Genomic DNA, 13,997 nt, shown 5'->3' with positions numbered 1-13,997 from the left:
ATATGCACAAACTTTTAAACTGCAAAATTCAATAACTCACAGAGGGCATCTTACTCAGCACATCTCCAGTGGACATGTTCCTACTATATTCTCTCACTCTGCTCGGCTCCAAATTTCTGGTCAGACTTGTACTAGTTCTCTGACCACTGAAAGCTTGATAGTCGGTCGCCCTGGAGGAAACCAGGCCTCAGTTGTTGATACAATCTTTCCTTACCACACTCAGTGACCTCATTCTGTCTCTCAGCTCTCACACCAGCTGCTTTTAACCTCTTGGCCTTTGCACGTGCTGCCAACGACATTTCTCCCCTTAGCCTGGAATCTACATTAGTGTGGGACAATTGTCTATATTCTGTCAATTATGTTTTAAATAAACGCTGATTGGCCAGTAGCCAGGCAGGAAGTAGAGGCGGGTCAATGAGAACAGAAGAATTTTGGGAAGGAGGAAGTCCATTCCTCCGCAGTCCTGTTCAGACACGGAAGAAGCAAGATGTGACTACGCCGCTGAGAAAGGTACTGAGCCATGTGGCTAACACAGATAAGAACAATGGGATAATATAAGTTATAAGAGTTAATAAGAAGCCTGAGCTAATGGGCCAATCAGTTTATCATTAATATAGACCTCTGTGTGATTTCTTTGGGGCTAAATGGCTGTGGGACCTGGTGGGAGGACAGAAACCAGGCAGGACGGATACCCAGAAACACTACATAATTGCTTTGTTCTTTACTTCAGGGTGTACTCACAATCAACCTTCCAGTTGAAAAATTTTTGTGACCAGATACAGTATGGAAAAATGAACGTTTTATCTAGTCCTGGACACACACACACACACCCGCCAATATTCCTTGTTTTCCTAGTGTTTCTGCCTAACTTATCTACAACACTGCATGGCGTATGCGATGTGTCCTGCCTCCCCCAGAAGGAAGGTCGCCTGTAAGCAGCTGCTTCCATATATATTATTCCCTGCAGCGATCTCAGCACCTTCCAGCTGATGCATTGTAAAGGCTCAATGCATTTGTGGCAGGAAATGAAGAAGGAAAGGAGACAATGAAGAAACTGGGAATACAGATGGAGTAGCCATGGGTCCATGATTGGTGTTCGACACCTACTCCAGGGTAAGCAGCCCTTACATGGTCCCATGAGCACTGAGGTGATGGGAGGCCTGGACTAGACCCAGAGTCCCAGACAGGAGCTCTTATTGCAGATCTAGAGACACGACCCTGGGTTCTTAATCTCACCAGCCTCAGTTTCCCAAAACACTAGGCATAGAATGAGAGATGAAGATACAGAAAAGGACTTTCAGATGGACAGTTCTGGGGCCAGGAGAATCCTAGGTGTAACTTAAAACGGGAAAGAAAATGTCTCTGATACACGAACACGGCCGTGCATTCTCCCTTGTCCTGGCCTGGAGATGACAATGGTAGAGGAAACAGCAGACTCACCGGTCTCCAGCGACAGCAGAGGGGCGATGACACAAAGGAGCCCAAGTAGCACTCTCATATTCTCCTGGGGAAACAGAAGAAGGGAAGGAGGGCGGGATGTTAGTAACCTGGAAAAGCTCTCGGTTTCCTGACCCCCACCTGCCCTCACCCATTACCCCCAGGTCCCACGGAAGAGCCTTCCTCACCATTCCAAGTTATGTTAGACTTCTAATTAGAAAGTCAGGGTGTGTGTGTGTGTGTGTGTGTGACAGAATTGGGGACAACTTCAGCTTGAAAGCAATTCCAGTATCTTTCCCCAAACACATTTCTAAAATACATTCTCGTCTTCTATTCCACTTGAATCCCCTCAGAATACATCTTACAATCAACATAGACTACGGCCAGGTCTCTACACCCATGGGAGCTACATCTACAGATCCAACCAACTGCCATGTTATATAACTTGAAAGACTGTGCTTTTGTGCTGAAGACGCATGGCTTTTAGGAGGCTGTCAGTCCCTAGAACACAGGAGAACAACTGTGGACATGATACTGACCTCTCATGAGATACGGTAACTACCCCAGAGATGATAAAAGTACATGGGTGGATATAGACAAGGTTTGAGTGTGCACAACTCTTGTGGAACCAGTCTCCCATGGGGAAAGAGGTTAAGTGTACTCACTAAATCCAAAGTAGCTCCCTCTACCTTTGTACAGTTGTGTCCAACCAGAAGGTATTTCCCACACCCAAGACATGCCTTCATTGAAAAACCCCCTATCAATTACCTGTATAACACAATACATAGGGTTGTATCCAAAAATGACTAAAATAAATCATATCAACATATTAGAGCTGCACTTATTCTTGTGGTTTAGGTGGATTTCCCCTTCGCTGGGGATTTTTATACTTTCCAGAAGGTCTATGATGAACGTGTATGAATTTTTTCACAGAGAAAAAAAAGTACCACTGTTTCTGTAAGTGGCTCCGAAGGCCTCACCGGCAGGACCATCAAAAACAGTTAGCATTGGGGATAGCATCCATATTAAACTGAGAGGACTTACTCCCCTTTTAAAATTCTTATCGTTATGTATTGACTTTATGAAGTGTTGAGTTTCAAGATATTTTCATCAAGTGTATGATGTACGTTGATCCTTGCACCCTTTATTACGCTCACCTATCTCCTTCCAATGTCATCTACCCCTCAAACCCCACCTTCTCCCGCCATGTCATATATGGGTTTTTGCTAGGTTTTTGCATATGAAATAAAACACATTTGCCTTTGTTTCTGATAGTACGATCTTCTCCTGTTCCATCCACCTTTCTACAAATTATGTAACTTGGCTCTTTCTCATGACTGAATGATGCTCCATTGTGTATATATAGAACATGTGTGTTACCCATGTTGATAGACACATAGGCTGATTTCATACCTTGGCTATTTTAAATGTGTGGCCCTTTGTCCATCTGTATGGCAGGAAGTGTAACCAGAGCAAGTATTTGCTTAGCCTACTTCAGGGCATGCTCAGCACCTCATATACAAAACAAAGTCCCTAAAACAAATATCAAATTAATAAAAAGAAAAACACCAGACTCGCAGTTTTGCCTGCTACCTCTCAAGTCCCAAAGGAAGGAAACACACACCATAGTCCCCCTGTTCTGCTCATTTTGTTCTCCTCAACAGGTGCCTCATGATGAGATTCAGTTAAGTTCCAGCCTCGTGACTCCATCGAGCTTTTCTACAAATTCACTCAGGGGCACCTGAGAACCCCAATCCCAATAATACAGCAAGTGTTCATACCCCACCAATTTACCCTCCCCTGGAACTCCCTGCCTAGCTGACAGCCATACAGGGATCTGAACCTACTGGGCATGCCCTTAAAAGGGACCTGAGGTCTCTGATTGTGATGCAGCAGTTTCATTATAACACCAGGCTCCTTATTTTTCTCTTTCCCCGTGGATTTATATTTTTGAATCTTATCAACTACTCAATAACTCCCCTAGCCTCCTGGTGCATGGAGAAGAATCCCAAGCATAGGGTTACTCTGTTCCTGGCTCTTTCCGCTCCACCAAATGTCCTTCCCTCCCCCAGATCACCCCACAGCAGCCTTCCCCATGCGCCCCAGCCTCTTAGCCTTATATTTAACTGTTTCCTCTACCCTTTAACTCACTCACTCCTACTCCATCAGATCTCCGCACCCTAGGGTGAGGGGCATCCCAGAGCTCCTGCTTGGCTTCTCTTGGCCTTCCCAGCAACCTGCATGCCTGCTATGCCCTGTGCATAATCTTCCACTTCACCTAGGATGGGGAGCCTCCTGAAGGCAGGAACATGGCTTTCTCATCTCTGTCCCCAAAGCATAGAACACTGTACTTGAAACCCAGAAGTCCTTAACAAAGTCTCAAGGAATGAATGAGAAAAGATGAGCAAAATAAACAGCTGATTCCTCAATGCAACACTGAGCAATGTCCAGAGAAGACTATGAAACTCTTGGCTGGGAAAACAAAGCAAAACAACAACAACAGCAACGAAAACCTGCCCTTGATTCTACGAGACACTAAACGTCTATATTCTCACCTGTGGCTGTACGTAAGGGGGAACACAGAGTCCTTTAACTAAGATGACACTCCTGGAGACCAGCCATCTGACTTAAAGATTAACTGGAAAATGTTCTACGTGAGGAATTACATTAGAAAGTATACAAACGTTATGACACACTTGTTAAACAAAGGTTGATGGGGGGCCAGGTTTTAGCTGAACCTAGCAGACACACCCATTCAGTTCTCGGGACTGTAACCCCAGCATCAGGATGTTGATTCTGGGGCCCGGCTTAAGCTTTGAGATCTACCTTAGAGCAGTAAGACAACATTCCTGACATATCCTGTAACTCTGATCCTCCACCATGAAAACTGATCATCTACCACAATGTCAGTTAACAGTGCTATTGCTGTATCTACTTGACACTAGGTTCGGATGATGACATAAGACAGAAGGCCTTGAAGCTTGTGGCTCGACTTCTACCCTCCTCCTGGGAGCATATGGAAGTGTGTGTCAAGTCTTAGGAAAGAAAGGGTTGATGGGCTCCCCAGTACCGAGTTCTGGCTATTGACTCAGTCATCTTAGGATCAACAAGCGTATTTATAAATAAATCACGTGGATGCTGCTGGTTGCCAATTCACTCAGGGACGAGTTCGGGCTTGTCTGATTATTAGGCAGAAGAAGAAAAATATGCCAGGCTGTCTTTTTATAGTGTGCGGCTCGCAAGTTGGAATTCTAGGTTAACTGCAGATGAACGATCCTTAACTATTTCAAGTCCATGGCCAATGACCTAAGACCACTTCCTTCCCCAGTGATTTATTTACTAAGTGGCAGAGGGACAGGGGGACAAGTTTTCCATCTGCCCCTACCCTGCTCTAGGGAAAAATAAAAACTGAAGCCAGATGTAGGAAACCCTTTGCCCTCAGCAGTAGCTTGTCTGAGCCCTTATCTGTCAGCAGGACCTAGGGGTGGAGGTTCCACACCAAACTGGATTGGGTACCAACGAAGGGAGGACTATAAACCAGCACCTGAGATAGTACTAACTGTGCTCCCAAGAAAAACCAACAAAAGCTGGGTGTGGTGTTCCCTGCCTATAATCCCACCACTGGGCAAGCTAAGCAGGAGAGTCATGAGTCTGCGGTCAAGTTGAATGACCCAGAGCAACTGTCCCTCTAAAACAAATGGGCAAAACAAAACACCAAATAAGCAAACAGACACCGCCCCAAATCAGCACTGACCCTTGACGTCCACCAACAGCGATGTAAGCCCCAAGACAGAGATGACCTAGACTAGACACACTCCAGGGCCAGCAGTTGAAAGACTGTCCAAGTCAAGCTTCCCCACAGAGGTGGCATGCTGGATAAGCTCAACACCTGTACTCAGTGCCCTATGTGACCATCAGAGCTGATAACGGTATCTGTCACTGAGGGCCCTGATGAGGATGAAAGGAGCTGCCACATGGAAACCATGGGTAGCCAAGGTCCCCTCTGCCATTCTCACGAGCACCCACACTGCGATGACAAATTCTGATAGATCTCCAGTGTCCATTGACGTCTTTTCTACCCACTGCCCTGATGAACAATTGTTTATGAAAGCCCATATTCACACTTGGTTCTGGACATAGAAACGGGAATAACGGACCGGACCACAGAAGACGGGCTCGTGGAGTTGGGGGCCGCAGGGGAAGTGAGTGCATCCCTATTCATCCCATCAGATCATGTGTGTACCTGCAGGATGAGACCCGCCCCCCACACAAGGGTGAGAGAGGATGGGGCCCCAACTTGCCTGTGGGCAGGAAGGAGGATATTAAGAAATGTCTCCATTCTGGAACATACTCGGAAGACAGGTGCCAAGAAATGCATCAGGAAAGGTGGGGCTGCTGGTGGCTGCAACAAGGGGTGCACTGAGGGGCTGGCCTTTCATTTGCAGATGGTGGAAAGGCTCTTAAAGATTTCACACAAAGGAGTGGGGTTTGGGTAGGTTTTGATTTTTCTACAGATGCTTTAACCACAATGTGTAAAATAAGTTGGAGACAAGACGAACAATGTGGAGAACAGGCTTCTTGGAGGCCCAGATGAGCAGCAGGGGAGTGGGCTGGGAAGAGAGACTGTGAGTAGCTGGTGGACAGATTTCCTGGGGAGAGGGCCCAAGGAGGATGGCATCACAGGTAGGTGGGCGGGGCTAAGACATGGACTGCTCTGACATGAGTGGAATAGGTTTCCTGCTCCAACCAGTGCTGGGCCCCTAGGGAGGAAGCCAGGCGAGTTCTTTCCTACTGAGATTTGAGGGTGGGATGAAAGAGGCCCCAAACATTCTGAGAGGGCTCTGCTCCCCCACCACCCACCCGCCCGTGAACTCACTTCAATCTGATGGCTGAGGAAGAAAGTCAGCAATGACCACATGACTGGGGGGCAGCAGGACCTAGGGCCACAGACTCCCTCAAAAACCTGACAGCACCTCCCTCTAGCCTTCCCTTCTCCCCTCCCCAGCCTCCGGCATCCACTGCCCTGTCTTTTCTTCTCTGCCATCAACTTTTTGAGCTTCCTTCCACACATATGTGAGATCCCATGGTCCTCGTCTTATTCTGCCAAACACTGTGTCTTCCAGTACCTTCCTGTGTTCAAATGCTGTGCATCCATATAAAAACAAAAATAAGAATTTATCTGATAAAGACACACACTGTCCCCCAAGAAAAATGTGCCAGCAAACATTTTTTTGCATTCAGGGGAGTTGTCCCAAGACTGCCTACAGCTGAGGGCAGAGGTTTCCATTGCTTAGGAGAAAAGACAAACGAATCCTACGGCAACCCAGCCTGTTGTTACCTTGAAGAAGGCTGCTTCCTATATGTGTGGTCCTGCTTCTCAGGAGGAAGTGAGCATCTTTAAGGGGCGTGTCTACCTAAAGAAGAGGAACATAGGTATATTGAATAGGCAGGTAAGTGGAAAGAGCCCCAGAGCCACCCACAAACCAAGTCAAGTCTAAAGGTATTACATCCTCATAAAAAAGTCAAAAAGTCTGTGTCCCGAGGCCCTCCAGGACAGAATGCTTTTAGGAAAACAAGTCAAAGGAGTCAGGAATACGGAGCTAGACACACGAAGGGTTAAATATATGCACCGTGCATTCTACCAGTCAGAGGGACTCAGAAATTGATATAAAAAAAAAATCCCTCAGTACTGATGGAACACAGGGCTAAAAGACTTTGCCACATGCCTGGAGAAAAAACAAAAAAACATGGAAAAGTCCCTTTTAAGAGCAGGCGCAATAGTTTTATAAATAAATATATTTTTCCCTTAAACCAATCACATTCATATGCCTACCCACCATATTACAGAATTTAAAATAATTCCCCCAAAGCTGTTTGCGATTGCCTTTCTAGTATCACACCGCTCATTATTCAACACTGCAGTTTCCTCTAGTATTTTGGAGTCTTTTTTTTTTTCCACCTCTGAGTCATTTCCTTACACCTATAAAAAGGTAGTGGGACCTTTTAAAGTCCGCCACTGGCACAGATGGACCAGATTGATGCTAAACATTTGCATAGACTAAATAATGAAATCCCAAGCTATTAGTCACGCCTTGGGAGATGACAGAACACGGCACCACGTTCAGCGGTCAGAGGCACGGTGGCACCTTATCGTGGGTCCTGTTACAACACGGAATCAAAGAGCACACTCAAGGTCTTCCTGTTCCAGCCAGAGGCCCCTGTGCCCTAATCCCTAGGAGCCTCAAAAATGACTATAGCTGATGGGAACAACGGAGAAAGTATCACCAGGAGGCTCTTCAAAGCGGAAGAAGGGGGCAGGGAAAGACGGACAATTGGGTAAATCTAGGGACCTTCTGCAAAGATGCTTAACCATTCACTCTGACCTGTTTCACTCCTCACCTTCCTCTGTATGCCTGTGCCTTCTTCACACACACACACACACACACACACTCCCCACTTCCTCCCCATGACTGAAACGCCAGCACCACAATCAAGATAGCACTACTGCTGAACGACACTGCCCAAGCCGATGGCTCCCCTTATTTCTCCAGGAAAGGGACCCTTCCATCTCTAGCTCATGTCACCCCGTCTATCTTGACTCCAGGGATGATGTCAACCTTCTCTTCCTTCACAGCTGCTATCTTGGCACTGGTCCTAAGGACCTGTACCATTCTGCCCCCCCGATGCTTCTCTTCAGTTCTCCTCAGCAGCAGCCAAGGGGCTTAAACAGCTTTGAACTGATTCTCATCAGAAACTGACCCTGGGCTCTCAAAGATACCCCCCTTCTCCACAGTCAGGTTCTAGTCACACAGCCTCTCCATGGCACAACACACAGGGGCCCGGAGAGCTGAGGCAGCCCAGCTAGCACCCCAGCAATGAGACTTCTCTACTCAAGATGGGAGAAAGCAGGACAGACCGTCTCCCCATATTCCTGTGAGGAGGGCCCCATTCTTCACAGCTTCCTCATGCCAGGTGTATGGTAGCTATTAGAAGAGAGGAAGGAGGAAGTAATCCCCGACCCGCCATCTTTGACGTCTCCATGAGCAGGCTGTGACAGAAGCAGTCCATCTCTTACTCGGTCTCCTCCACAAGCACCCACTTGCCTTTGCCTGTATCTGCCATGCTAGGAGGCATCACGGGGCCCCCAGCAGATGCTGCCACCTGGCCCTATAACCTACATAAACTATTGTTTACAGATGATCCCTGGTCCAGTATTCTGTGGCAGCAACAGATGCAGCCTTAAAACACAGTGCTGAACTCAGACTCTGAAGCAGAAATGTGAACTAAATTATAAAAAATAGAAAATAAGTACAAGAATCAGTATGACCAATACCGATTCCCAGCAAAGGCCCCTTTCCAAGAAGGCGAGAGGCCAGGACAAGAGCCGTGAAGGACAGATGAGCTAGCAGCATGTGGGAGTGTGCCGTCCTTCATCCCAGGGGTCAGAAGGGAAAGGGACTTTCTCTCATTCTACAAGATCTCCTTTGTCCAAAGCAGGCACAAGAAAAGTGGCAGCTGTGGGCCCTGGCATGTTCCGCAAGGCAAGAGCAGGCCTGAAGAGGGCATTTTTCCTGTAAGTGGCCACACCGAATCTATTAGATACTTTCTTTTATGAATGAGAAATTTCCCACGAACTTGAATTCTCCTCCTCTTCCTGAGGAATTCCCCCACCCTGTGAATCTCGCCTTCCAGGACAGAAGCTAGCTAGGCACAGGCTCTGTCAGATGTATTGAGGCCACACATTGAGTGGGTCCACAGCAGAGGAAACTCCTAACTGTTGCTGGAGGAAGCGTGTCCTGGGACTCAGTGTACAAAAACAGGTTGTACCGGCCCTGTAGTGGGATCTTCCCGGAGCAGGCCTAACAGTGGTCCCTACTGTATCTAATTACTCCCAAACCCTCTCTCCAGCCGGCTCTTTCCACATTATGAGGGGCTCTGAACATATGCACAATTTGAGCCCCTAGTCTCAATTTGGGTACATGTGGGTACATTCCCTTCTATATACCCTGCCCGGGCCTCCAAGGCAGGCATATTGACAGTGGCATCCCCCAAGGCAACTCAGGACAGCCTATGGCAGCCATGGATTGGAGTTCAGACAGTTGGGGAAAAAATTCCAGGGTTCTCTAGAACCTGAAGCATGACCGAGAGGCAAGTGTGATGGTCAGGTCTCTAGTGGGCCTATCCTTTTGGCCTTCTGGACTCTTCACTATGACAAGGGACGTGGCTGGTGAGTTGCAGAGCAGATCTGTACAAATCACTGGACTTTGGGGGAATTTTAGAGGAAATTCTAAGAAAGTCAAACCTCAATGGAAACCCAGGAGCATGAGTATAAAGCAAGAATAAGTTCTTGCTTCTTCTAGGGACCTGACGGAGCCAACCTCCAAATCTGAAATTTATGAAGGAAATCTTAACCATTTTAATCTCTCTCTGTGTTGTTTGTATGTTTTGTGTTTTGTTTGTTTGTTTAACTACTGTGACAAGATTCCTGACCCCAAGCAACTTAAAACGAACAGAAGATTGTTTGGCTCATAGTTCTGGAATCTGGGAGCATGGAGCCAGAATCTGTGCTACGTCACCCATGGCAGAAGGCAGAACAGGGAAAGGCAAGAAAGGGCGAGAGTGAGCAAGCAAGGGAGGGCTACACTCACTTTTATGACAACCCCACTCCTGCCATAATGAACTCACTTCCCTGGGACTGGGACCAATCCATTCATGAGCACAGGGCCTTCGAGAACTAATTGTTTCCTAATGAGTCTTGCCTCACACGGTGGCAGTGGTGATTATATTTCTCACCTGTGTGCTCCGATGACCACACTCAAAGCACAGCACACACACACACACACACTCCTCATTTCTGCCTTCCTCCCTACATGCCTGCCATTCCCAGCAATGCCTCATAGAGCAACAGCAGTTGTGACACATTTGTGACCTCTTGCACCTGACATGTGACTGTATCTGTAGATTTAATATACAGAGACATACTTAGACAACTCAGCTCCCCTTAACTTGGCCATAACTGAGGAAAAGCAAGAGTTTAAGCATGCTTCCCAGTTTATGAAGTGTCAATGCCTCTGTATCTACTAAAAACCTGGTGAACAGTGTGGGTTTTAGTATTGAACTACGTCCACAGGATGACATTTTGTTATAAGTATTCAACCAGATTCTCAATAGCTGCTGACATCCAGACCTAAAAGGTCAGTGTGGTAAAGAAGGCTTAAAGGAATGCACAAAGCCACAAACTATACAACTACAGAAACTCCAATTCTGTACTCACAGGAGCCCTTGATTCTCAAACCAGAATGGGGACCTTTCCAAGAAACTCTACAGCCACACAAAGGACCCGAGTCTATCCTATTGGGGTCATCGTTTTACCCAAGGAGATCTAGGTTGGGGTGTGTGTGGGTGTCAGTTTTATACTGAAGCAGAGGTGGGTGTGCACTGAGTGGAAAGGAAAGAGGCCTCCAAGATCTCCCAAGGAAAAATCAGGAGGCATCAGAGAAACATCCCATAAGGTAAGCCACTCCGTAGGGCCGGATTGGGCATTCAATTTTGATTTCTCCAGTTCAGTCTTTGTATTGAAAGTCTAAGCAGCGCTATCTTAAGTAAATATTCCCTTATCATCTCAGACTTTCCCACTCGTGAGAAATGGAAGCATTGAGGTCCACAGGCTCAAACCCTCAGGACAAGCTAGAGTACCTCCCACTAACTTCTCAAAAGTCCACCTATGTAGGAGTGTCCAGACTCAGGCTGAGAAAGGAGAGGGTGGGGGTGATCTCAGAGGCACCCGGGGACCTCCGTGGTGTGCTCTAGATGGTTTCCATTCTTCAGAGATTAGTAACAAGGAGTCACAGACACTCTAACCGTGGGAACCACTGGAACCACCGGAGAAATTAACTTTACAAAACTACAAACAAGCCTTCCACACAAGAAGGGTCCAAAGAGATTCACTTCTTGGAAGCCCCAAAGAACTTCAAGACTGCAGTTTTCAATCACAGTAAATGGATTTGGCTTCTTTACCCACACAAAGAGGGGGAGGGAATGTCTTTCTAATCACAGAAGAAATATCTTTCTAATCACAGAAGAGTATCTTTCTAATCACAGAAGAATATCTTTCTAATCACAGAGGAGAAATGCTTAAAGATGAAGATAAGGTAAAAATGGCCAAACAGGTTTCACATGCTGGGAAGAAACGTCAATACTCAGCTGTGCAGGGCGCAAAGCCACCAGATGGCCTATTTCAACTAAGGCACATGGGTTTAAGAACAAAAGGGGAAAGTGAGGCAGAGACATGGATACGGTCACAAGAAAAAACACTCAAGAGTAGGCCAGTGGGGGGTGAGACTAACTCTGACTCTTAGCTGAGGATCTACAGACAGCCCAAAGGTACAGCATTCTCCCTCAGAATTGTCATTGTTTTCTCTTATATACTGTTATTGTTATACCGAGCTAACACGGGTGCCTTAGGTGCTCAGTTCCACAAGCTACCAGGAATACATCCTTTATTTCCCACTTTCATCACCCGCCAAAGTCCTTTGTGCTCCTCAGCCATCACCCCCACGTATATGATGCCCATTATTCTGACGTCCATTGCCACCTTTACATGTGATCCTGACAGTTTATGCTCAATGCATCCTAGATGGTCAGCTCCTATACCATGAACTCCTACAGTTTCTCTGCTGGTAGATGGGCCATGCCAGGCTCCACACCCTGACAGGTGCCTTAGTCACACTACAACACGACCCAGTCAGACAGAGAAGGCAGCGGTTCTCAGCACAGCAGGACCCCTGGGAGAGCATTCCAGAAGCTATACTGAAGGAAACACGGGGAGCCAGTGAAGTCCTGAGTGAATGGGTATGGTTGACACTGGCACAGCTATGTCAAGGATGCCCATGTCTGAAGTCCACGGGAAAGCAAAGCCTTCCCTCCTGGGCCCAGGAGTGAATGTTGACATTGTGTGCAGAAAATATCCATCATAGCTTTCTCCCCTCTGGGTGTTTACAGCCTGAAGACTGCTCCCCTTCAGAGACCGATCCTACCAAGACCAATGGAACCTGCTTCCTTGCTCAGTTATAGATAATAACCCCACTTCCTTGTTTATCCATATACAATAAACTCTGTTCCATGTCTATCTGTATACAATAACTCCACCCCTTGGTTCAACTACATATATAATAAACACTCTGCACTTCCAAGGCAATGGGGCTTCTCCATTATCAGAGAGCTCAGTCCACTCAAGTTCCAGTTTTACTCTCTGTATGTGTCTGTCCTTTCTCCATCACCTCTTCCGGTCAGGCCAAGTCCCTGGAGACATGCAGGACGTGGCAGGGGACACCTTGGATGACTATCAAATACTAGAATCAGGTGACAGTTCATGAAGACTTGACCCTGGTCCTTCATGACCACCAGGTGCCCCCCAGATACAGCTGACAATGTACTTGGTGTTTTCGGCTTAACCCTGACAGCATCCCACATTTATAGAAAATGTGGAGTTGGCACAATTTCCATACATACTGAAAGGCTTGGGAATGTTAATCACTGCTGTAACAACTGAGAGGACTCGCCTCTGACTACACCGAGGCCTTGACTAAGAGTTGAGAACCTGCTAAAAGGGTTCATGTGGCCACCGGCTCACCTGTTCCTCTAAAGACTTGAGTTTGCCCCCACACTATTTATTCTGTGGTCAATTCATACAAAGTGCTGCATAGTTTTACCCCAATGTTGTGGGTGGGATATTATTTCAAGATGTGTTACATTTGCTTATGCTGTGGAATATTTGCTTAATGGTGCAAAGATATGTTGCATTCTCTTATGTGGCATTTGCTTAACATAAACTTAACAACAAAAGCTTAACAAAACTGTGTTGCTTTGCCTGTCTAAAATACCTGATCGGTCTAATAAAGAGCCGAAGGGCCAATAGTGAGCCAGGAGAAAGGATAGGCAGGGCTGGTAGGCGGAGAGAATAAGTAGAAAGAGGAATCTGAGAGAGGAGATCCAGGAGCAAGAGAAGGAGGGGAACTCCAGGGGCCACTCACCCAGCTGCACAGCAAGCTGCAAAGGAAGAAGTAAAGAAAGGTATATAGGATAAAGATAAATGCCCAGAGGCAAAAGGTAGACAGGATAATTTAAGAAAAGCTGGCTAGAAATAAGCCAAGCTAAAGCCAGGCGTTTATAAGTGATACTAAATCTCCATGTGTATTTATTTAGCAGCTGAGGGGCAGGCCCCCAAAGAGCCAAGAGACGAAAAACTACCAACTACAGCCGGGCGGTTGTGGCGCACGCCTTTAATCCCAACACTTGGGAGGCAGAGGCAGGCGGATCTCTGTGAGTTCGAGACCAGCCTGGTCTACAAGAGCTAGTTCCAGGACAGGCTCCAAAACCACAGAGAAACCCTGTCTCGAAAAAGAAAAAAAAAAAAAAAAAAACTACCAACTACACCTCAAGTATCAGCATACTGAAATGTATAAGTTTATTACAAACTGTTTTTAATTCTTCTTTCCATTTAGACATTACATCACTGTTTTGAAAACTGTCGTCAGCTAAATTTTATGATGTTATCTTGC

The 13,997-nt window shown here is 46.6% G+C and overlaps 1 protein-coding gene across 4 annotated transcripts in view; it reads right to left on the bottom strand.

Annotated features, from left to right (window-relative positions):
- Il1r1 (interleukin 1 receptor type 1) overlaps window positions 1-13,997 on the bottom strand; it is a 76,092-nt gene that overhangs the window by 20,921 nt on the left and 41,174 nt on the right. For 2 of the 4 annotated variants that reach the window (XM_057751857.1, XM_057751856.1), the window contains exons 2-3: window positions 6,776-6,851; window positions 1,441-1,504 (exon numbers count right to left, since the gene is read on the bottom strand). In XM_057751857.1, coding sequence (XP_057607840.1) covers window positions 1,441-1,498 — 58 coding nt within the window. In that variant the 5' untranslated portion in view covers window positions 1,499-1,504; window positions 6,776-6,851. The remainder of the gene's footprint in view (window positions 1-1,440; window positions 1,505-6,775; window positions 6,852-13,997) is intronic. The other 2 variants (XM_057751858.1, XM_057751859.1) reach the window with 1 other exon arrangement.

The sequence above is a fragment of the Chionomys nivalis genome, chromosome 19, assembly GCF_950005125.1.
Source record: "Chionomys nivalis chromosome 19, mChiNiv1.1, whole genome shotgun sequence".
In the NCBI taxonomy this organism is placed as follows: Eukaryota; Metazoa; Chordata; class Mammalia; order Rodentia; family Cricetidae; genus Chionomys; species Chionomys nivalis.
This window is presented reverse-complemented; position numbering and strand designations above follow the sequence as displayed.